At 42.9% G+C, this 22888-nt stretch overlaps 1 protein-coding gene across 2 annotated transcripts in view; it reads right to left on the reverse strand.

Annotated features, from left to right (window-relative positions):
- Positions 1-22888, reverse strand: part of KIAA0355 (KIAA0355 ortholog) — a 136515-nt gene that overhangs the window by 31950 nt on the left and 81677 nt on the right. For both annotated transcript variants that reach the window (XM_030204442.1, XM_030204443.1), the window contains exons 4-8: positions 14238-14378; positions 6967-7062; positions 6699-6860; positions 5456-5614; positions 484-581 (exon numbers count right to left, since the gene is read on the reverse strand). In XM_030204442.1, the coding sequence (XP_030060302.1) occupies positions 484-581; positions 5456-5614; positions 6699-6860; positions 6967-7062; positions 14238-14378 (656 nt within the window). The remainder of the gene's footprint in view (positions 1-483; positions 582-5455; positions 5615-6698; positions 6861-6966; positions 7063-14237; positions 14379-22888) is intronic.

Here is a 22888-nt window from a genome sequence, read left to right on the forward strand (position 1 = left end):
AGTACCTTATGCTATGAGTCTATCTTGTTGGGCAGACTGGGTGGGCCGTACAAGTCTTTATCTGCCATCATCTATTATGTTACTGTGTTACAAAAAAGAGGGTACAAAGGGAAATGAAAGTGCAGAAAAGCTAATTAAAGAACGGACAGAAATTTTCTATTAATTTCGGATTTTATTTAATTTTATGTTGATAACCAGACTCATCGCTTCCAATGTATACTTTTGAATCCCTGAAGATTTTAGGGCAATTATAAACTTGAATGCTATGTTTGGATTTATGACTTTTAATAGGTAAATCTATGCAATATTTATAATTAGCCTCAACACAATTGCTAACATTTTGTGTACACTGTATTGTTTGATACACAGACACTGAATATGCAGCAGCAGGCTCGGGGTTGCTAAGTGATTACAGCAAGGATCTATCAAGCCATCTAAGAGATCAAAGCAGATTGATTATGTCTGAAGCAAGGAAAGATTTACCATGTTGATGGAACTTGGACAACTATTCTAGAACCTTCAATACTAATCTGTGGAGCATATGCTTCTTTATTTTCAATCTGTGCTGTATCGACCACTACCTATGGACAGGGAAAAAAAAAAACAGAAATAAAAAGTAAGATTACTAGGACAATCCAAAATGCTGCTTAGCTATTAGCTGCCATTTCTCTTAGCACAAAACCTCAGGCCCATTTCAAGATAGTTATCTTATTCTTGATGAAGAGTTTGGGGGCAGTGGTTTTGATAGGTAACCTTTCTTAGCATCTCTCTGAAGCCCTACTAAGTAGTTTGTTATTTAGGATCTGATGATGCTACAACAGAGGTCTCAATAGCTGGTGTTACATCTGATATGGCCTCCTAGCTAGAGTACAATTACTACTTCCTGCTCTAGATGTAAACTAGTGTGCCCCTAGTCCAGACCCCCCCCACCCACCAAAGAAGTCTATATCTGCAACTCCTTCATGTCCCAGCTGTTCCTGACTTTCTGGCATCAAATGACTGCTACATCAGAAATATGGCCTGGGGAGTGTGCGCGCATGCGTGTGTGTGTGGGGTGTCTGCATTTGTCGTGGCCCCTTTAAAGATAGCGCCCGGGATCACTAGGCTGACTGTTAGCAACCCGATGCTCCCACGCAGGAAACATAATGCCTGATTTGAGAAGTACTGAGTTACGGCAGGTTTGTGATATTTTGTCTCAGCTTAGTAACTTTCTCCCTTATAATCTTTCTAGGCTTGCTTTAAGAAATTTTCTCCACTCTTTCATGGAGAACTTTTCTAGCTCAGAAATGTGAACTCGGGGTCTGTACTTATTTAGCAATGTCTTGGCCCCTTTAAGATGATGCCTGGGACCACTGAGAGAACTGGCTACTTGATATTTCAAGGCAAGAAAAATAATTCCAGCTTTGAGGTGCCAATATTTTTCCAGAAATAAGCACAGCTCGTAACATTCAGTGCAAACTGCATTATTTGATTCACATAATAATGAGAAGCTTTGTATGCATTTGCATGGTTTATATCTCATTATTATGCAGCCCAAGGTACCTATTGACTGAAAGGGTGCATACATTTTTGTACCTTCTATATTCACCATATTCTTATTTTAAATCTGTAAAAAAAACACTGCAAATAATTTTGCATTAAAAATTGCAGAAACTTTGTACCATGTCAGCTTCTGTTCAACATACAAGTGGACCACTGACCTGACTCGTCAGTATTCAAAATTCCATAAATATGTCACATAAATGAGAGAATAACATCACTATTAAATATGTAAAAAAAAGGGGATAAAGTCCTCAGTAATAGCATGAGCAGCACTTCCCTAGGGCCCAAAAGCTCTGCCTGGTTGCCCACCACTGCACATTACAGCCCTCCCCGGTCCTACCTTGAAGGGCCCTGGTGGTCTAGTGGCCTCTGTTTTAAAAATGGCTGCCGAGACCCGTAAGACTACTGCGGTTAAGTCTTGGCAGCCATTTTGAAAACACGTCAGAGTCACTGTCACGCACAATAGCGATAGCGGGCAAGAAAGAGTCGGATTCTTTGCTGCCCCAAATAAGCCACTAGACCCTTCAAGGTAGGACCAGGGAGGGCAGCGGCAACTGCAGCAGTGCAGGAGAGAGGTGACGGTGGGGTGGCGGGCAGTGGCTGGGGGAGGGGCTCAATGACCTTTACTAAATAGCCCCAAAATATATAGTGCATATAGTCATACATATAATCTCGTTTTATGTTTTGCACTTTAGCAAGTATGTTGCAGGGATAAAAGTCCTGGGATATGACAGGTATAACACCATAGCGACTCATGTTAAAAGCCTAAGCAGAGGAGGTGTTGATATCGAGCCCCTTATTGATAATTGGCATTGCACTAGGAAGTGCTGGTCATGCTATTACTAAGGACTTTATCCCCTCTCTCACGTATTTACTAGTGATATTATTCTCTCATTTATGTGACACTTACGAAATTTTGAATATATATATATTTTTTTTTAGTTACATTTGTACCCCGCACTTTTCCACTCATGGCAGGCTCAATGCGGCTTACATATACAGGTACTTATTTGTACCTGTGGCAATGGAGGGTTAAGTGACTTGCCCAGAGTCACAAGGAGCTGTGCCTGAAGTGGGAATCGAACTCCGTTCCTCAGTTCCCCAGGACCAGAGTCCACCACCCTAACCACTAGGCCACTCCTTCACTCCATTTTATATGGTAGGATTTTCCCAACAAACAAACTGGCCAGGAGCAGGGGCAGACTGAGTGATCGGGGTCCCCGGGCAGTAAAGGTCATTGCCCCCCCCCCCCCCCCATGGAAAATGCCCGTCGCCACCCCCCTCCCGCACCACTGCAGTTTCTGCTGCCCTGCCCCGATCCTAGCTTGAAGGGCCCTGGTGGTCTAGTGGCTTCTTTGGGAGCAGGAAAGAACCTCACTCTTTCCTGCCTATCGCTATTGTGCCTGGCGGTGGCGCTGCTGAGTTTTCAAAATGGCTGCCGAGATTTACCGCAGAGGTAGGTCCGGGGAAGGCTGTAATGTGCAGCGGCGGCTGGCAACCGAGCAGAGCCTCTGGACCCCTAGAGCCTCTGGGCCTTCAGGCACTGCCATGCTGCCAGTATGGTCAGTCTGCTCCTGGCCAAGAGTGTCCAATTTGGCACACAACTTTATCTTAGCTCAGGACCAACAAACGGGGGGGGGGGGGGGGGGGGGGGGGGGGCAAGATTCCCCAGGCCCAGCCTCCAAGAGGGGCCCAGCACCAGAAGGTTCTGTTCCCTCGGTCTGTCTCTCTCCTGCTCTTGTGTGTTGGGACTCAAGTGATTTATTTTATTTTTATTTCCATTTTGCTCACACCTTTTTCAGTAGTAGCTCAAGATGAGTTACATTCAGGTACACTGGATATTTCTCTGTCCCAAGAGGGCTCACAATCTTGGTTTGTACCTGAGGCAATGGAGCAGCAGTGGGATTTGAACCGGCCACCTCTGGATTGCAAGACCGGTGCTCTAACTACTAGGCCACTCCTCCAATCAACGTAACAACCCGGGTCCTGACACAAAGGAGCAGAGAGTGACAGACTGAGGGAGCAGACACAGGAAGGTAAGGGGGAGCATAGGCGGCCGAAATGAGGGGGGGGGGCAGTGGTGGCCGAAATGAGGAGGGGGCAGTGGCAGCCGAAATGAGGGGGGGGCAGTGGCAGCCGAAATGAGGGGGGGCAGTGGCAGCCGAAATGAGGGGGGGGGGTAATGGCAGCCGAAATGAGGGGGGGGAACAGTAGCAGATGAAGTGAGGGGGGGGGAACAGTAGCAGATGAAGTGAGGGGGAGAACAGTAGCAGACGAAGTGAGGGGGGGGGAACAGTAGCAGACGAAGTGAGGGGGGGAACAGTGGCGGACAAAAGTGAGGGGGGGAAACAGTGGCGGACGAAGTGAGGGGGGGCAGCAGTAACAGCGCAAGTGGGTGGTGGCAGCCCAGCCCCAGCTCTGTCTTTCAACGGCCCTGTCTTCGTTAATAAAGTTGTGGTTCTTTATGATTCACACATTTTATTTGCATTCTTCTGAATCATAGACCAATCTCCTCTCTCCTCCTGCACTCTGTGTACCTTATTTATAATCTGCAACATGCTCTCCTCTACCCCCTTCTGTTATGTAGCACATATTTATTGCTTTTTCTAAGTACACTTCAACAATGCGTAATTTTGTACATGGGTGTCAAGGACTTCCAGAAAACTTTCATTGAAAACATTAACTTTATTCAGCTTAGAAAAGTGAGTCCTAAGATGACCAAAAAGGAAACCTGCATTATATTATAAACAAATGATGCATTCAACTGACCTTTAAGTGAGTTTAATTTAACTGTAGCCAACAAACAGTTCTCACACCCAGACTGGGGGTTACTCAGGGGAAAGCTTCCTGTTCACTACAGACATGACTATTGTTCATGGTTTTAAAGGAATTTCCTACATACTGAATTAACTGCATGCAAATCTCTTACCACTATAAGACACTATACAGTAAGTTATGTACAGGGCCGCCCAGAGGGAGGGCAGGGGGGACAAAATTCCCTGTACCCGGGCATCCAAGGGGGGCCTGGCGCCCCCTCCGTCCACCACCAGGCCCCCCTGAATTCAAATCATAGCGCCTCACCTCGACCTCACTCGGCGTGAAAGCAGCACAGCATCGGCAGTCTGCAGATTGCCTCCCTTCGGGCCTCCCCTCCCTGTATCCCGCCCTCGTCTGATGTAACTTGCATGGAGGAGTGGCCTAGTGGTTAGGGTGGTGGACTTTGGTCCTGGGGAACTGAGGAACTGAGTTCGATTCCCACTTCAGGCACAGGCAGCTCCTTGTGACTCTGGGCAAGTCACTTAACCCTCCATTGCCCCATGTAAGCCGCATTGAGCCTGCCGTGAGTGGGAAAGCGCGGGGTACAAATGTAACAAAAATAAAATAAAAAAAAATACTGTATATGCTAGTTGTCTTAACAATAAAAACTGATTGAAATTAAAAATGAAGGGGAAAGAAAATCCCTTGGAATCAAATGCAGTAAGCTTCTATTCAAAAGATTTAATAACCTTTGAAGCTATCCCTATGAATCACAGTACCTTTCGACAACTATCAGGCATCTAGGTCATACTTCTGACCAATTACTGTCTGTATGATCTTAAGAAATCACAAACCAAGCCCAAGGGAGAACATAATCAAATGTAAACCTCTTGATTTTTTTCCCCTTTGATCAGCACATGTGAGATATTTGCTTTAAAAAAAAAACCCACACACAAAGAAACACCACCCATACCACTGGACATTTACAATTCAAAAGCAGATAGATGGCCCTCACTGATAACATTTTTAGAACTAATAGTTTAAATATACCAGGTTTCCACTCCCCATACCCCTCTCCCAATCCAGTCCCACTTTAGTCAAGCGTTTCTCTTATTGTCACAGTACTAGTTCTTTACCGTTGATTTCATTCACTTACCAGTCCAGCTTGGCCAAACAATAACTGCACTGCAGTCTTGCAGGCACTGCGCCACGTAGAAGGGCAAACCTGATTCAAAACTTCAGTGACAGGTGTATCATCTCTCGATGCAATTCCGTTCAGATCCCCAGCTTCCTTTATGAGCTGAAGCATAGCATGCTGAAAGATTCCAAAGACTGTTACATTATCACTCAAGAGTCAAAACCAATCTATAATCCTCTATACATGAACACATATAGGATAAAATATATATTACCATGCATATACTTATTGAGAAAATACCACTGCCCCATACAAGCAACAATGCTAAAGAACATGGGTTGTGAGCGTGGATAATGTGAGGTGCAGAAAATATTTTGGAAGGATATTATCCTGCTACAGTCAACTGCATTTTGCTTTAGTTTTTGAACTACATTTTTGGCTATATTTGGAGACACATGCCTCAATGCGCAACTCTGTGGGTTATGGTTTGTTTATAGTCTTATAATTTTTTGAGAAATAAGAATGACTGGTATTTACAGCTGTGCTGAAGCAGCTCAAATACACAGCTCAGCAAGACTGGTCAATCCTGCAGCTTCAATCTGTACAAAAAGAACAAAAACTACACACAAAACTATACAAAACAAAATAAATGAATTCTAAAGTGAACTATGTTTGAGACCTTCATTTCTCAGAATCTATACTGTGATTAATGAACTTGCTATTTCACTGCTGTGCTTTTATTTCGCTTTGGTTTTTTTTTTCTTCTGGTACAGCAATGAAATATGCAAAAACTGAAGCAAACAGGATTGGGCATTCCCACATTATGGCAGAAAATACCAGCAACTTTTATTATGTCAATCATGACAGAGCCTTTTGAAGAAACCTGAATAAAAAGCAAAGTGCAGAAGCTTTAACAATAAATCAACTAAGATGTCAAAACAGTGCTGCAATTTATAATAAACTCATTGGGAGGAAAAAATTAGCCACAATGAAAAATCAATCACACTGACTGGCTTCTGAGGGGAATTATTGTTGATATAATTAATTGGCCATTAGTTTTTTTTTTTACTGTAAGGCAAGATATCAAATTCATCTATAAAATTAAAAATTAAATGCAAAAATCCTCCAAACATTTGCAACAAACACACTAAGGTAAATTAACCTAAGTATTCTCTAACTCTTTTTATTTAATCTATACTTACTATAAACCATAAATTAAGTGGAAAAGAATGTGAAAATAAGTAACAACCAGGAGAGTTACCGTTTTCAGCTTAAGGTTTTCTGCTGCAGACTCATTGAAAGAAATCCCCTTAAGGAAGTGGGATCCAATCTGAACCGGTACAGTGGGAAGTTCACACTGAATGGGCTGAGATGGAGTCTGTTTCCTTCCTGCCTCCTGTGCCTCAGCTTCACTACAGCAGCCCTTTTGAACAGAATATCACAGCAATGAGTGAAAAATTCTCTCCTCAGTGTAGTCAATGGAATACCATATACATAGCCACATAAAATTACAGAGTAAATCAGCCTACCTGCAAGCTTGATTCAATAGCTTTTGGATTGAAGTGGAAGCCAGCCTTCATTGCATATTCACAGTGGCCTAAACTCTCCAAAGCTATTTTATAAGCCTAAAATTTAAAAGAAGATATTTCAAGAAATATTTTAAATACTGACACTCAGAGAAATGTGTCAAAGGACTCCCCCCTCCCTACTCTGCTTCTGCCCAACAGCTGAGCATATCCTCCCACCAAGCATACTGCCTACCTAGTTTTGCCTGACCACTGACGTAACTGTTGTGTCCCATCTTAAAGCCACATGGGCCACTGGAACCAGAGATGTGTCTACAGCCCATGTGACCTATTGAATTCTGGAGATGATACCTGTAAGCACCATGACTTCCAATGTCTACTGGAAGAGTTTCAACAGATGGCTACCACAGAGACCAAGTATATGATATAAACTGTATATAGATACACTTATTACAAAGGTAATCTAAAAAAAAAAAGTATGACGAGGTCAGATAGTAATTGCATATCACCACTGTTCCACAGAGGGGGGGGGGGCTTCTTGCATTGCTTATATTTTCTGATACCAATTTGATATGTCAGGGAGCCAAGGATGATGGAAAATAGCATTGGACTCTTGGATGTTTTTTTTTTTTTCTTAAGATCTTCTAGCTCTCTTTCTCTATTTAATTCCAGCTCAATCAGACCAAGTCTTTGGATTCTGACACCATGAGTTTTCACGTACTGCTACTCGAGAACTTTTTTCACCCGTTTCCATCCTCTCATTGTTCCTAGTACAGTTATTGCAGCAACAGTTCTGAGGCTGGGAACCATTTATCGGGACTCCTTCCAAAACCCTGTACCATAAATTAATTCCAGCCAAAAGGTGCTGCCCTTATTGAAGGCCTGACATCCCGTTTTCCTCCAAATGACCAAACAGTGCCTCCCTAGCATCTTCAGCCAATTTCTAGATTCTAACAACAATCAGATTCCATCTGAAACTGGTAAGTTACTTCATCTTTCTATACTAATACTACTACTACTTAACATTTCTAGAGCGCTACTAGGGTTACGCAGCGCTGTACAATTTAACAAAGAGAGACAGTCCCTGCTCAAAGAGCTTACAATCTAATAGACAAGTGAACGGTCGGTCCGATAGGGGCAGTCAAATCGGGGCAGTCTGGATTCACTGAATGGTAAGGGTTAGGTGCCGAACGCAGCATTGAAGAGGTGGGCTTTAAGCAAAGACTTGAAGACGGGCAGGGAGGGGGCTTGGCGTAAGGGTTCAGGAAGGTTGTTCCAAGCATAGGGTGAGGCGAGGCAGAATGAGCGGAGCCTGGAGTTGGCGGTGGTGGAGAAGGGTACTGAGAGGAGGGATTTATCCTGTGAACGGAGGTTACGGGCGGGAATGTAAGGGGAGATGAGGGTAGAAAGATAGTGAGGGGCAGCAGACTGAGTGCATTTGTAGGTAAGAAGGAGAAGCTTGAATTGAATGCGGTATCTGATCGGAAGCCAGTGAAGTGACCTGAGGAGAGGGGTGACATGAGTATATCGGTTCTGGCAGAATATGAGACGTGCAGCAGAGTTCTGAACAGATTGAAGGGGGGATAGATGGCTAAGTGGGAGGCCGGTGAGGAGTAAGTTGCAGTAGTCCAGGCGAGAGGTAATGAGAGCGTGGACGAGAGTTCGTGTGGTGTGTTCAGAGAGGAAAGGGCGAATTTTGCTGATGTTAAAGAGGAAGAAGCAACAGGTCTTGGCTATCTGCTGGATATGCGCAGAGAAGGAGAGAGAGGAGTCAAAGATGACTCCAAGGTTGCGGGCAGATGAGACGGGGAGGATGAGGGTGTTATCAACTGAGATAGAAAGTGGAGGAAGAGGAGAAGTGGGTTAGAACAAAATGTTGGAAAGAAATTATACAAACAGGATTGAAAAACAAATGCCACTCTGTTCGGAGGCAAAACTAACTCTCTGAAAATAACAGACCACCACCCAAATACGGCATAGAGTTAAAACTGATAAAGAGACAATAAGCATGAAAATGAACCAGACTGAACCAGGTGTCAAAAAAGAAATTCCACACCCCCCCTAAAAACCCAGCGTACTCTATAGGACAAGCAGTTTCCGCAACAGCACCACACAGATATTGATTTAGGGCAGCAAAGCTGTTAGAGAGTTGTGTCTTTCACAATGTATCATCACCTCTCTTGGTCACAGAAAAACAGAGCACCAACACAGATGTAGACAGATTAATTTTTATATACATATATAAATAAAACCAAGTTATTTACATGTAGCAGCTGCTCTACACATAGAGTTTTCACATGGATTCTGTCATCCAATGGAACCCAACGTGGAAAACAAACCAGCAGATCAGTATAATATCAAGAAACCTTTATTGAAGGTACTGTATGCAAGAGTTGCCTGACACAGGCCGTGTTTCGCCCAACAATAGGGCTGCGTCAGGGGCTATAATGAACAAACATATCAAATTGTAAAACATAGATAAATTATATAAAAAAATCACATATATATGTATCTCTATGAAATTAAAAAAAAACATCAATATGAATAATAGTGTACATGTAAAATATAGACATGAATTATAAACATCGAGTCTCTTGTTTCAAAAAAAATATAAACATTTAAAAATATTAAAAATATTTTAAAATAAACATGAGATTTCATTAAACATAGATACGCATGTAGATATATATAAAATATAGATAAATATATCAAAAATATATCAATAATATATCAAAAAAACTCTACATTAAAAATTTAAAACTAAAAATTAAAAACATATATATTACATATATATTATTATTACAAATTACCAGCAAAGAAAGGGCACGGGCGCAAACATATTTTACATGTACACTTTCATACTGATGTTTTTTTAAATTTCATAGAGATACATATATATGTGATTATTTTTTATACAATTTTTCTTGATATTATACTGATCTGCTGGTTTGTTTTCCACGTTGGATTTTGCAGATCGTCTGCCTTGTTGTTTTCTGGGACCTCCAATGGAACCCATGCAGGAAAAAGACCTCCCCAGCTAGGAATGTTCTGGAGGCCTTTAAGAAGCTCTTCCGCATATGTATGCAAGTGTCCATTTGCATGGGACCTCCTCAATCTTTGCAAAAGCTAGCTTAGGAGACAACAAGGGGAGGTGGGTGATTATGTGAGGGCTTCTATCTTTCTGTTCAAGAAAAAGCTAAGTTACTTACCTGTAGCAGATGATCTCCGAGGACAGATGTCATCCGTGGAGCCCAGTGTGGACACTGCCAAGTGCACTGTCACTTTAAATCTTTGAGCCAGTGCCCACACTGCACATGCGCAGGTGCCTTCCTGCCTGACCGCTCAAGCGCAGGACCAGCAGTACAGTACAGTTTTAAAGCTAAGAAGACAACTCCAAGGGGAGGCGGTGAGGGATGTGAGAATATATGCCTGCTGTTCTCGGTGAAAACATGCTACAGGTAAGTAACTTAGCATTCTCCGAGGACAAGTAGGAATATATTCTCTCATCCCTAACCACCTCCCCTTGGAGTTGTCTTCTTAGCTTTAAAACTGTACTGTGAGACTCACTCACAGGTTCACAACATAAATAAATTTTCAACTAAGCAGATAGTGGATCCTTGTGGAGAAAATGGGGCTGGAGCGGAGTTGACTTTAGTAGTAAAAAGATTCTGCAGGACTGCTTGTCCAGACATGCTATCTCATCTAGAAGGCTGCTATAGACAGCAGTGAGTAGTGAAGGTGTGGAGAGAAGACCATGTAGCCACCTTGCAAATGTCTTCAATGGAAGCAGAGCGGAAATGGGCTACTGAAGCCGCCATGGCTCTTAAATTGTGAGCAGGCCATGTAGGTTTAGCCCAGCCTGAGTATATGTGTAGGAGATTAGCCAGCCAAACTGAGACAGTATGTTTGGTGATGCGAATTCCCAATCTGCTAGGGTCGAAGAACACAAAAAGTTGGGAGGACTTCCCATGAGGTTTTGTACATTCTAGAGCAGTGGTTCTCAACTGATGTGTCACAGGGCCAGCATACAGCAGAGGGGTGTTTTTTTGTTTTGTTTTTTTCACTTCGTCGCAAAACTGACACTCTTCTCTCCCCTCCCTCCCCCCATGGAACCAGCACCGCTCCATCTTCTTTCCTTAACCCCCCCCCCCTCCCGAGTCCCCTCCCCTTCCCCCCAAATCCATCAAACCTGCTTCTGTAGTGGCCCCTGCAGTGATAACAGGCTGCCTGAGCCAGCTCTGGATCCTTCCCTCCGCTGCATCCCACCCTTGCATGCATAGGAAGTTGTGTCCGGGGGGGGGGGGGGGGGGGCAGGGTGCAGCACAGGGAAGAATCCGGCACCAGCTCAGGCAGACTGTTATCACTGCAGGGGCCGCTACAGAAGCAGGTTTGACAGGGTGGCTGAGGGAAGGAGGAGAGGTCCTGGACTTGAGGGAGGTCCTTATGGAAGAAGAGGGAAAGGTCCTGGACTCATAGGGAAGAAGGGAGATATGCTGAACCCATGAGGGAGGGAAGGGGACAAGTGTTGGACATGCAGAGGGACAGATGCCAGGCTATGGGTGGGGGAACCAGGGAGAGAGGAGGAAGATGGCAGATCATTGGGGGGGGGGGGTGCTGTGCAGAGGGGGAGATGGCAGACCATTGGGAGAGAGTGATTAACAGAAAGGGAGAGATGCTGGACTCACAGGAGATGCAGGTACACAAACCCTGAAGTTGTGCTCCTTCCTGGGTTGTGTAGGCAGTAAACCATACTTAGCAGGCTTTTACTTTTGATGTGCAGTTTGCCGCATACACAACCTGGAAAGGTGCATGGCATTTGGATATGCGTACCTGCATCTCCTGGCACTAGGCTGGGTTTTCTGAGTAGGCTCTCCTTTCTGACTCTCTGTCCTGCTGAACACTGAAGCTGCACTTTTTTGAGGGGTAGGGAATGGAAAGAGAGAGAGGGGACATGGAGTTGCTGAGGCATAGGGGTGGAGAGGAAGTGAGAGGGGACAGGGAATTGCTGGACCATAAAGATGAAGGGGGTGAGCTGGGACAGGAAGCTGCTGGACCATAGGGGTAGAGGGGACAAGGAGTTACTGGACCATAGAGGTGGAGAGAAAGGGAGAAGAAAACAGATAGTTGCTGGACCATAAGAAGAAAGGTGGGGGAGAGAGGAGGCAGGGAATTGCTGGACCATAGGAGTGGAAAAAGGGACAGGGAAATGCTGGGCTACAAGGGTGTAAGAAGAGAGAGGCAGGGGAGATACTTGACATGTTGGAACGACTAAGGGGGTCAGAGGTAGAATTATACTGATAGGAAATGAGTGAAAGAGAAGGGAGTAGGACACCAGGGAAAGAGAGAGGCAGGAGATGTAGGAGTGAGAGGAGCAGATGGAAAGCTGATAGGTACTGAAAGTGAAATATTGAAGAGTGAAGGTGAAATTTGAGGGGAGAGAGAGAGAGAAAAAGAGGAACTATATCAGACACAGATATAGTGAGGGAACAGAAAAAGATAAGAGAAAAGTGGCGAAAAGACAAATGGACTGCACTCGCTGGAAACAGAGCAGAAGACAGACAGGAAAACATAAAAGAAGAAACTGGGACCAACATGCTTGGAAAAATAAAGTGCCTAGACAACAAAGAGAGAAAAAAGTGCTTTTGAATTTATTTGGTGGAATATGTTGTTATCTTTGGGAAATGTGCATCATGGATGTTTTTGTATTTTTTTTTTTCAGACTTCTATCATATCACCCCTCAGCTGCCTTTTCTCCAAGCTGAAGAGCCCTAACCTTCTCAGCCTTTCCTCATAGGGAAGTCGTTCCATTCCCTTTATCATTTTCGTCACCCTTCTCTGCACCTTCTCTAATTCCTTTATATCTTTTTTGAGATGTGGCGACCAGAATTGGACACAATATTCTAGGTGCGGTCGCAGCATGGAGCGATACAACGGCATTATAACGTCCTTGTGTTTGTTTTCCATCCCTTTCCTAATACTCAACATTCTGTGTGCTTTCTTAGCCGCCGCAGCACACTGAGCAGACGTTTTTAACGTCTTATCAACGATGATTCCCAGATCCCTTTCTAGGTCTGTGACTCCTAACGCGGAACCTTGCATGACATAGCTGTAATTTGGGTTCCTGTTACCCACAAGCATCACTTTGCACTTGTCAACATCGAACTTCATCTGCCACTTACACACCCAATCTCCCAGTCTCGCGAGGTCCTCCTGTAATCTTTCACACTCCTCCTGCAACTTGACGACCCTGAATAATTTTGTGTCATCTGCGAATTATAGGTATGGCTTGCCAATATCTTGGAGATCTTGGTGACAAGCTCTGATGGAGTCCAATGCTGAAGCTTTAGAAAATCCATCTGATGTCGGGAGTCCTTGGTATCAAACAGGAGGAAGGATTTGTCCTATTCCCTGGGTGGGAGTTAGTGGATGCATTCCTGATGCATCCCCAGGACATGGTGCAGCTCCTGAACCCCTGAAGTCCAATACTTCCAATATAGATACAATGCACTGACTTAGAAGAGTCAAATATTTTCTTATGTTACTTTTCATGGTTCTGAATCTCTGTCTCTTTGCAGACACAAATAATGTTGAATGGATTTGTAATTGGGCCCAAGGCATTGCAACACTGGGTATGGTCAGGGCATGCAGAAAATAAAACAAGAAAACAAATACTCAAAAATCTTAACTAGTGCCACTAGAAAGAGCATAAAGAGGTCCACACATAATCAACAATTAAAGTCAAAATAAAATGTGAAGAGAATGGGTATGTCTTGGCTCTGTGGAAAAATAAAGATTAAGATGGTCTTGCAAGAAGGTGTGACATGGAAATTTAACACATGCACAGTAGGACCTCTCAAAGTCTTCCAGAACTTTTCTAGCTGAAGAGGCCATTTTTTCCCATGTAGGCTCTGCTGGATGATTACTGAGGGCCAGTATACAAATAACGTCTGTAATCTATGTATTTTTAGTCATTATATGGATAGTATTGGGCTGCAAATATGTCTAACTGCCTTGATACTATCCATATAATGGAGGGGTGGGGCACGGATACTAATCATAAATCATCTGTAAAATGGCAATATTCAGCTGCTATATGTTAAGTTTGGGCCTGCCAAATAGCAGTGGCAGCAGCAGTCACCACACTAAACATATATGCAGCACCACTAAATATATGTATTAAATTTAAAAAGACATGACCAAAGTTTCCATTAATACAGTGACCACTGCTACTGAAAATTATCCCTCATTGTTTAGCAATATTGTCAGGCACTAACCTGCAAAGCACTGTCAATTTTCACATTCAGTTCTTTTAGCTGGTGTTCCGGGATTGCAACGTTTTGTGAACAGAACAGCTGCTGAACCTCAATTCCAGCCACACAGTCATCACAACCTCTTTCCCGCAGTCGAGATGTCACCTGTAACGCAGTAAGATGTATATACTATGAGCTTACACAGCACAAAAAAAAGCCAGGTCACACTGCCTGAGTTATTTAAAAATAACTGAATCAAAAACGTACAATTTGATCAATAGCATGATCTGGAAGTAACTGAGCTAATGACAAGATACAATAAACCAACACAAGTCCATGAAAGCCTCTTCCTCAGACTTTGCCTCACATGAATCTCCCTAGCCTTGAAAGCTCATCTACATCATACAGTTATAGTGCTTATAGCCCGCTATCTACCAAATGTAGTTCTAAGAGGAACTAGACTATGCATCTAGGGATCATACATCAATACTCTCTAACAAATATATTGGTTTACTGTATTCAAAACATATTACCTAAAAAGGTAGGTTTTGAGCATCTTCTTAAAACAATCAAAACTAGACAAAAGTTTTAATACCATTCAGTAGCTATGACCAAAAGGTTGCTGCTTGGTATATGAAAACTGAGTGAAATATTTTCTAATAGTGAACACCCTTAGGGCTGGGGAAAGTTAACACATTAAAATGCCATACAAGATGTAGTCTGCCATACGAGGTATAGTCTCCCATATACTGGTCTACATATTAGTGTCAGCATACAGCCCAGAATAGCTCCATACAGTATCCTAAATACTAGGCTACTTAATTTGAACATAATTCAGGCTTCCACTGGGAGCCAATGAATCATTATATAAAATGAGTAATGTGCGAAGAAACTTTAAAGGAGAAAATCAAACGGATGGCAGTGTTTTGTATAGTTTGCAAATGTTTTAAGACTCTTAGCCACCTTTAAGTATATACTACAGTAATCCAATTTACTCAATATTAAAGATTGGACTACCAATCTAAACTGCTCTCAATTAAGGTATTCTCTGATTTTTCTCAATTTCTACATTACCCAGAAACGTCTCTTTATCAAATGATTCATCTGTTCCAGCATGGTCAACTTGTAATTGATAACAGCACCCAAGATTTTAACTGATCTCGCCAGCATATATGTTACATTATCTAGTATGCTTAAATCTTCTTATTGACAATCCAATCACAACATTCTTTAACAGCTTTGCAACAGTTTATAAAACAGTAGAATGAATTACATCAACCTGTCATTAATCGTCCTGAGTTTTATTTCTTATTCCACCCCAACCTACCCCATCCCTTTCCGATCTCTGTCCAAACAGTATGTTCTCACCCTATTAAAAACAACTTAGTTGGACCTGTAAACTTATACCACCATTATACAGTATTCTACCAATAACTATCTCCTCCCTTCCTAATACAATATTAAACAGACCTCGGGTGAATAATTGGAAACCCAAAATCACTAACTGAAGAGGGAATGTTTGGAAATATTATCTAGTATAACCATAGCTTTATCATTGACTTAAACGTCTTTCCAATCAGCAGAAATTTGGTCTTGTCCTTGTTGAGCTGTAAACAGTTCTTCCCCATCCAAGCACCAATAAAAGCCATAAACCTTGTTACATCTGGTTAACAGGTCCACTAATTTAGATTTAACAGGGAACAATATCATAATATTGTCAGCATAAATATAAGCCTGGTAACCAAGTTTTTCAAGGGAATATCCCAATGATGATAACACATTGAATAAAAGGGGAGACAGTGGGGAACAATTCTTATGCTAGTCCAATAAAAGGTACCACACCACAAAGAATCCAGTTTTCTCTACAGTAAATATGGCTACTATATTTTGTACTATTGATCTCATCCAACTGTAAAAGATGTTATAAGAAAATAGTAAAAGATGTAAATCTTATGTTTATATTAGATTCTTCACATCTACTTCAAACTGAAAAAAAAAGGATGACAACCACCATTTACTACAACATTTATAAATGATTTGGAAATGAGAGCGAGGTGATCACGTCTGTAGATGACACAGAGGGGCATAATCGATGTTACGTTCCTCACCTGGTTCCAGGCCTGTGCGGCCGGTTCGACAGAGCTAATCGGCTATCTTGGTGGTGTTTCTCCAGGATAGGTCGGCCATCTTGGGATGGGCATCTTAGTTTGTGGCAGCCATCTTGGGGTTGGCCAGCTGCAGGAAGGAAGCCCATATTTGGGCGTTGGGTTTCTTTGCTGATGGGGGCAGCCATCTTGGTTCAGCTGCACATGTTTAGGATTGATTCCTGTTCTATTTAAAGCCCTGCCTCCAGTCCTTTGTTGCTTCGGCCTCAATTGTTCTGAGGAGTTGCTGTCAGAGTGCTGTTCGCCGACTAACTTCTGTTCCTGTTTTCCTGTGTACCGGACCCTGGCTAGTTTTCTCGGATATTGCTTGTTTGCTGCCTGCCTTGACCCTGGACTGATTTTGACTATTCTTTGCCTGTTGGAGTACTAATTCTGGACTGTGTCTGTTTCCTGCCAGCCTGGTCAGCGGCTGTGCAATCCCGCCGGTTCCACCTGCAGCTGGGAGCTCTACTCCTGGTGAACAGTGGTCACTTCCCAGGTGAAGCTAGGGGTTGTCTGGCTGCCTGACCGAGTGCGGTGTCACTCCATCTCTGCAGTGCTCAGTCGGGGCACAGGAGCTCACTACTACTGGGTCATAACAATCGAATGCGAACGCCCATCTCCATGGGTGTCTATCTCCGAGAACGAGTACGTGAAGGGGCAGGACAAACCGTATTTTCGAAAAAATGGGCGTCCATCTTTTTTCCGATAATACTGTTTGTACCAGCCAAATGCATCGGATTTGTGCGGATTTGAGCTGGGCGGTATCGTTTTTCAGCGATAATGGAAACCGAAGGATTTGTAGTGCACTGGTCCCCCTCACATGCTAAGACACCAACCGGGCACTTGTAACTACCTCTGAAGTCCATAGCTCCCTTCCCTTGGGTTCTAAGCCCCCCAAATCCCCCCCAGAACCCACTCTCCACAACTTTACACCATTACCATAGCACTTATGGCTGAAGGGGGGCACCTAGATGTGGGTACAGTGGGTTTTGGGGGCGGTTTGGAGGGCTCCCATTTACCATCACAAGTGTAACAGGTGGGGGGAGATGGGTCTGGGTCCACCTGGGTGAAGTCCACTGCACCCACTAACAACTGCTCCAGGGACCTGCATACTGCTGTGATGGAGCTGGGTATGACATTTGAGGCTGGCATACAGGCTGGAAAAAAAAAAAAAAGTTTTTAAAGTTTTTTTTTTTTGGGTGGGAGGGGGTTAGTGACCACTGGGGGAGTCAGGGGTGGTCATCCCCGATTCCCTCCAGTGGTCATCTAGTCACTTAGGGCACTGTTTTGGGACTTGTTTGTGAAAAAAAGGGTCCAAAAAAGTGACCCAAATTCGCGCTAAAAATGCCTTTTTTCGATTATCGGCCGAGGACGCTCATCTCTCCTCGGCCGATAAACACGTCCCAGTCCCGCCTTCACCACGCCTCCAACACGCCCCCTGTCAACTTTGGCCATTTCCGCGACAGATTGCAGTTGAAGGCGCCCAAAATCGGCTTTCGATTATACCGATTTGGGCGCCAACGGGAGAAAGACGCCCATCTCCCGATTTGGGTCGAAATAAGGGCGTCTTTCTCTTTTGAAAATAAGTCATTCAAAGTTGTTACATCACAAGCAGACTATGCGAAATTGCAGGACCACCTTGTAAGGGAGTCTGGACATCCAGACAGCAGATGAAATTAATGTGTACATAGAGAACCACCACCCAAACCACAGCTACACAATACCAGATTCCACATTAGGAGTCAACGGGAAAGGATTTAAGCATCACCAGGAACAGTATGTTGAAATTGTTTGCTTAGTGTGCAGCAGCAGCCAAAACAAATAAACAATTGTAGGAATTATTAGGAAAGGCATGGAGAATAAAACAGATAATATCATAATGCCCCAGAATCACTCTATGCTACAACCTCCTGGTTTTAACTTGAGGTAAATAATACACTATCTTTTTTTAGGTGCAACCAGAACTGTGTTAAGATTCCCAGGAGCTACCAGGTGCTATCTTGGGCCCCCACCCCCCAAAAAAAATATATAACTCAGCACCTTATCAATATAAAAATATAACAAAAATATTCCTTTCATCAAACAGAACACGATGTTTAAAAATTGACAGAAATAAATGTGACCTTTCATTATGTTTGATTCAGCCAGGGACTTCTGGCTTTTTTGAAACACTGGTCTGAATTAAATACAATTAAAAAAACAAAACAAAACAAAACACCACCAATAATAGGACCACAGATAGTTGGAATCCTCCCCTCCCCAGTTGTGATCTTTATGATTGAAAAAAAAAAGTGTACCCATCTCTCAGACAGTGCATGAATTTATCTTTGTGGATCTGTAATCAAGTATGTTTATAATTTAAAAATATATAAAGCAAAATGCACCATGAGCCTTCAAAAACGGGACACAATTCCTTTAATCAATAAAGACCCAACACGGACCATGTTTCGGCGCACAGCGCCTGTGTCACGGGTCAAGTAGTAATCTATTATAAAATGAAAATCTAGAGATCAAACTTCTTCTTCATAGTATAGAAGGAGTTCCAAATGCTCCACAGAAAAATACTCAACGAGTAAGGAGCAAAGGGACACACTGATCTCAGTACATTGAGTATTTACCTGTGGAGAATTTTGAATGCCTTCTATACTATCAAGAAGTTTCATCTCTAGATTTTCATTTTATAAAAGATTACTACTTGATCCCTGATGCAGGCGCTGTGCACTGAAACACGGCCCGTGTCGGGTCTTTATTGAAACATTTGATCATTAAAGGAATTGTGTCCCATTTTTGAAGGCTCTTGGTGCTTTTTGCTATATTTTGGACCCTACTTTGTACCCTCTCTGCACTATAATCTAAAAATAGTTTGATAGTGCTAGAATATTCTAAAAATGTAAATAAGAAGATTGGAAATATCTTAGGTACATGTGTTCTGCTCTAGAATCTAATTAGGTAGCTCTCTTGCAAGTGAATTAGGAAAGTTAGTTGGACGTCCGGTCAGGATGCCTGAATCACACATCTGCAAGCCCTAGAACAATAGATTTCCTGTGAAAATTAATGTTCCATTAACTCATACTACAGTAAAATGGAGTACTGTTTTGCATACAGTATCTTGGATATTGGGTCTCTCCTGCTGAAAGAATTCTAAGCCAGTTAGTCCTTCCATCACTAGTATCTCTGAGGCATATTTTCAAAGCACTTAACTTTCCAAAGTTCCATAGAAATCTATGGAACTTTGGAAGGCTAAGACCTTTGAAAATATGCCTCTTTGTGTGTTATAAATGGGGATGGGAGAAATGCCTTGTTCTACCTGCAGTTTATTCCTGCTCATTTGGGTTTCCAGCTCATTTAAATTCACCCACTGCTGGGCTACAGTGCAATGGGTGTTCTTTTTCAACAATACAGGACTTTCCCCATGTACTGCTCCTTGGCCTGAAAATCTCAATAGCATGTTTAACAGTTGGAAACAAAGCATTTTAGATCCAGTTTGGTCAGAAATCTTCTTCACTGACATTGTATCAAGGCTTTTTTTGTTCTAATTTCCCCTTCATTTGATTGGCAGAGTATATACTTCTGAATGAGAACTCCTTGGGATTAGATGTTTAGAAGAATTTTTCCTGTGAAATGTATTCTAAATAGTTCACTTCTGATAGAGGACTATATCTGTATAATCCAGTGTTTCCCCAAGTCCAATCCTGGAGTACTCCTTGCCAGTCAGGTTTTCAGGTATCCATAATAAATATGCATGAGCTTGATTTGCATAGTCTCCATTATAGCAAATCTTTCACGCATATTCATTGTGGATATCCCGAAAACCTAACTGGTAAGGGGTACTCCAAGACCAGACTTGGGAAACACTGATATAATCTAAGCTCTCAAAATGTGTAAATTCAGCTTAACTCCATTTAACCTTTATTGAATCATGGTGTACTTGGGTAAAAAAAAAAAAAAAACCTCAAAATGGAATAAAAATTAAGTGCTCATACTGAAGTCCCATATTTTATATTATATTTTATTTTAGTGTATATCCATACTTGATATGCTGGTACACAATAAAACTGGAAAAAATACTTTAATATACATTTGGTTTGACTTAGTTCTTATGTATACTTAAGTTCAGTATCCAGTTTCCAACAGTGGCCAGTCCATGTCACAGGTACTTGGCAAACTCTAAAAAAGTTGCTATTTTGGGTATAAAGTTTGGCTTTCTCCACATCTGCCTTAACTTCCGCCAAGAATTTATCCAAAACGTTTATAAACCCAGTTACACTAACTGCTTTTGTCACATCCTGTATTATTGAATTTCTAGAGCTTAATTAAGCATGGAGTTTAGTAACTTTCTGGCGTGTCCCTAATCTTTATACATTTTAGAAGGGTAAATTGATTTCAATTTGCTTGTTCTATTACACTTATGGTTTCATAAATCTATCATATTGCCCCTTAACTGTATCTTCTCCAAGCTGAAGAGCACTAGCCTCTTTGGCTTCCCCTCAAAGGGAGTTGTTTCATCCCCTTTGAGAGAGAGAGAGAGAGAGAGACTTGTTCATCTCAAGATCCAATAACCCATCTGCTCTCTAACTCTGGATAACCATATGGATAGCATTTTACTTCCTTCTCCTCACTGTTTTCAGAGCCCTCTTGAAGTAGTCTAGAGGATTATGCTGATCCGTATTTCATTCCACCAGAATCACTTGAAGGAATACCCACTGGGATCATCTCTGACCCCAGATCATCCTTTTCCTCAGGATGAATCCCTTTCTCTTACCTGAGGTTTATTTAGTGCATATCCAGAAAGGTTTGCTTCCTGTTACCATAGGAAGAAGAACATTGTTCAGATGTCTTTGGTCTCTTCACAGATGTGCCAAAGGCCATAGTGGCCTTTCCAATCCAGTCTTACAGTAGCAATAGCTTTGTATGTGACAGTTCCCACTGACAATTTAGTTCCTGTCTAAAAAAATGAACCTGAAGTATAATTTTCAACCAGCACCTGATTTCATTCATGGGATCAGCAATGAAGACAGCAAGAAAATGCAGAGACTTTTGAAATATGCCAGCTGTTAAGGATCCCAAACAGTTAGACCATGTAGGAAAGAAAGTATTCCAGGGGATATCACTATTTGCCCAAACAGTGAAGATACTTACCTATAGCAGTTATTCTCCGAGGACAGCAGGCTGATTGTTCTCACATGTGGCTCGACATCCGTGTCGGCCCAGGAATTGGACTTTTGCAAGCAAAATAAAAACAAAATTTTGCCAGAGTCTTCTGGAACGCGTGCAGCACGCACCATGCATGCGCAGAAGACTTCCCGCCCATCGCATGACTGTGCCTCCTCAGTTAAATCAAAAAGCATAAAAACAAATAAACAACAACTCCAAATGGGAGGTGGGTGGGTTTGTGAGAACAATCAGCTTGCTGTCCTCGGAGAATACCTGCTACAGGTAAGTATCTTCGCTTTCTCCAAGGACAAGCAGGCTGCTTGCTCTCACATATGGGGTATCCCTAGCAACCAGGCACACTCAAAACAACGAACATTGGTCAACTGAGCCTCACAATGGCGAGGACATAACATAGATTGACCTGAAACCATAAACAACTAACTGGGAGTGCAGCCTGGAACAGAACAAAAATGGGTGGGGGGGGGGGTGGAGTTGGATTCTAAACCCCGAACAGATTCTGAAGCATCGACTGCCCAAACCGACTGTTTCGTCGGTTATCCTGCTGAAGGCAGTAGTGAGATGTGAATGTGTGGACTGATGACCACGTTGCAGCCTTGCAAAAATCTCTTCAATGGAGGCTAAGTGAGCCACTGACTCAGCCATGGCTCTGACATTATGAGCCGTGACATGGCCCTCTAGAGTCAGCCCAGCTTGGGCATAAGTGAAGGAAATGCAATCTGCTAGCTAATTGGAGACTGTGCATTTTTCGATGGCGACTCCCCTCCTGTTGGGATCAAAAGAAACAAACAACTGGGCAGACTGTCTGAAGGGCTTTGTCCGCTCCACGTAAAAGGCCAATGCTCTCTTGCAGTCCAAGGTATGCAAACTGCTTTCGCCAGGGCGGGTATGAGGACGGGGAAAGAATGTTGGCAAGACGACTGACTGGTTCAGATGGAACTCTGACACCACCTTCGGCAGGAACTTAGGGTGCGTACGGAGGACTACTCCGTTGTGATGGAACTTGATATAAGGTGCATGCGCTACCAGGGCCTGAAGCTCACTGACTCTAAAAGCTGAAGTAACAGCCACCAAAAAAAAAGCGACTTTCAAGGTCAAGTACTTCAGATGGCAGGAATTCAGTGGCTCAAAAGGAGCTTTCATCAGCTGGGTGAGAACACTGAGATCCCATGACACTGGTGGAAGTTTGACCGGGGGCTTTGACAAAAGCAAACCTCTCATGAAGCAAACAACTGAAGGCTGTCCAGAGATAGACTTACCCTCTACATGCCGATGATAAGCACTAATTGCACTGTGAACCCTTACGGAGTTGGTCTTGAGCCCAGACTCTGACAAGTGTAGAAGGTATTCAAGCAG

The sequence above is a fragment of the Microcaecilia unicolor genome, chromosome 5, assembly GCF_901765095.1.
Source record: "Microcaecilia unicolor chromosome 5, aMicUni1.1, whole genome shotgun sequence".
Lineage (NCBI taxonomy): Eukaryota > Metazoa > Chordata > Amphibia > Gymnophiona > Siphonopidae > Microcaecilia > Microcaecilia unicolor.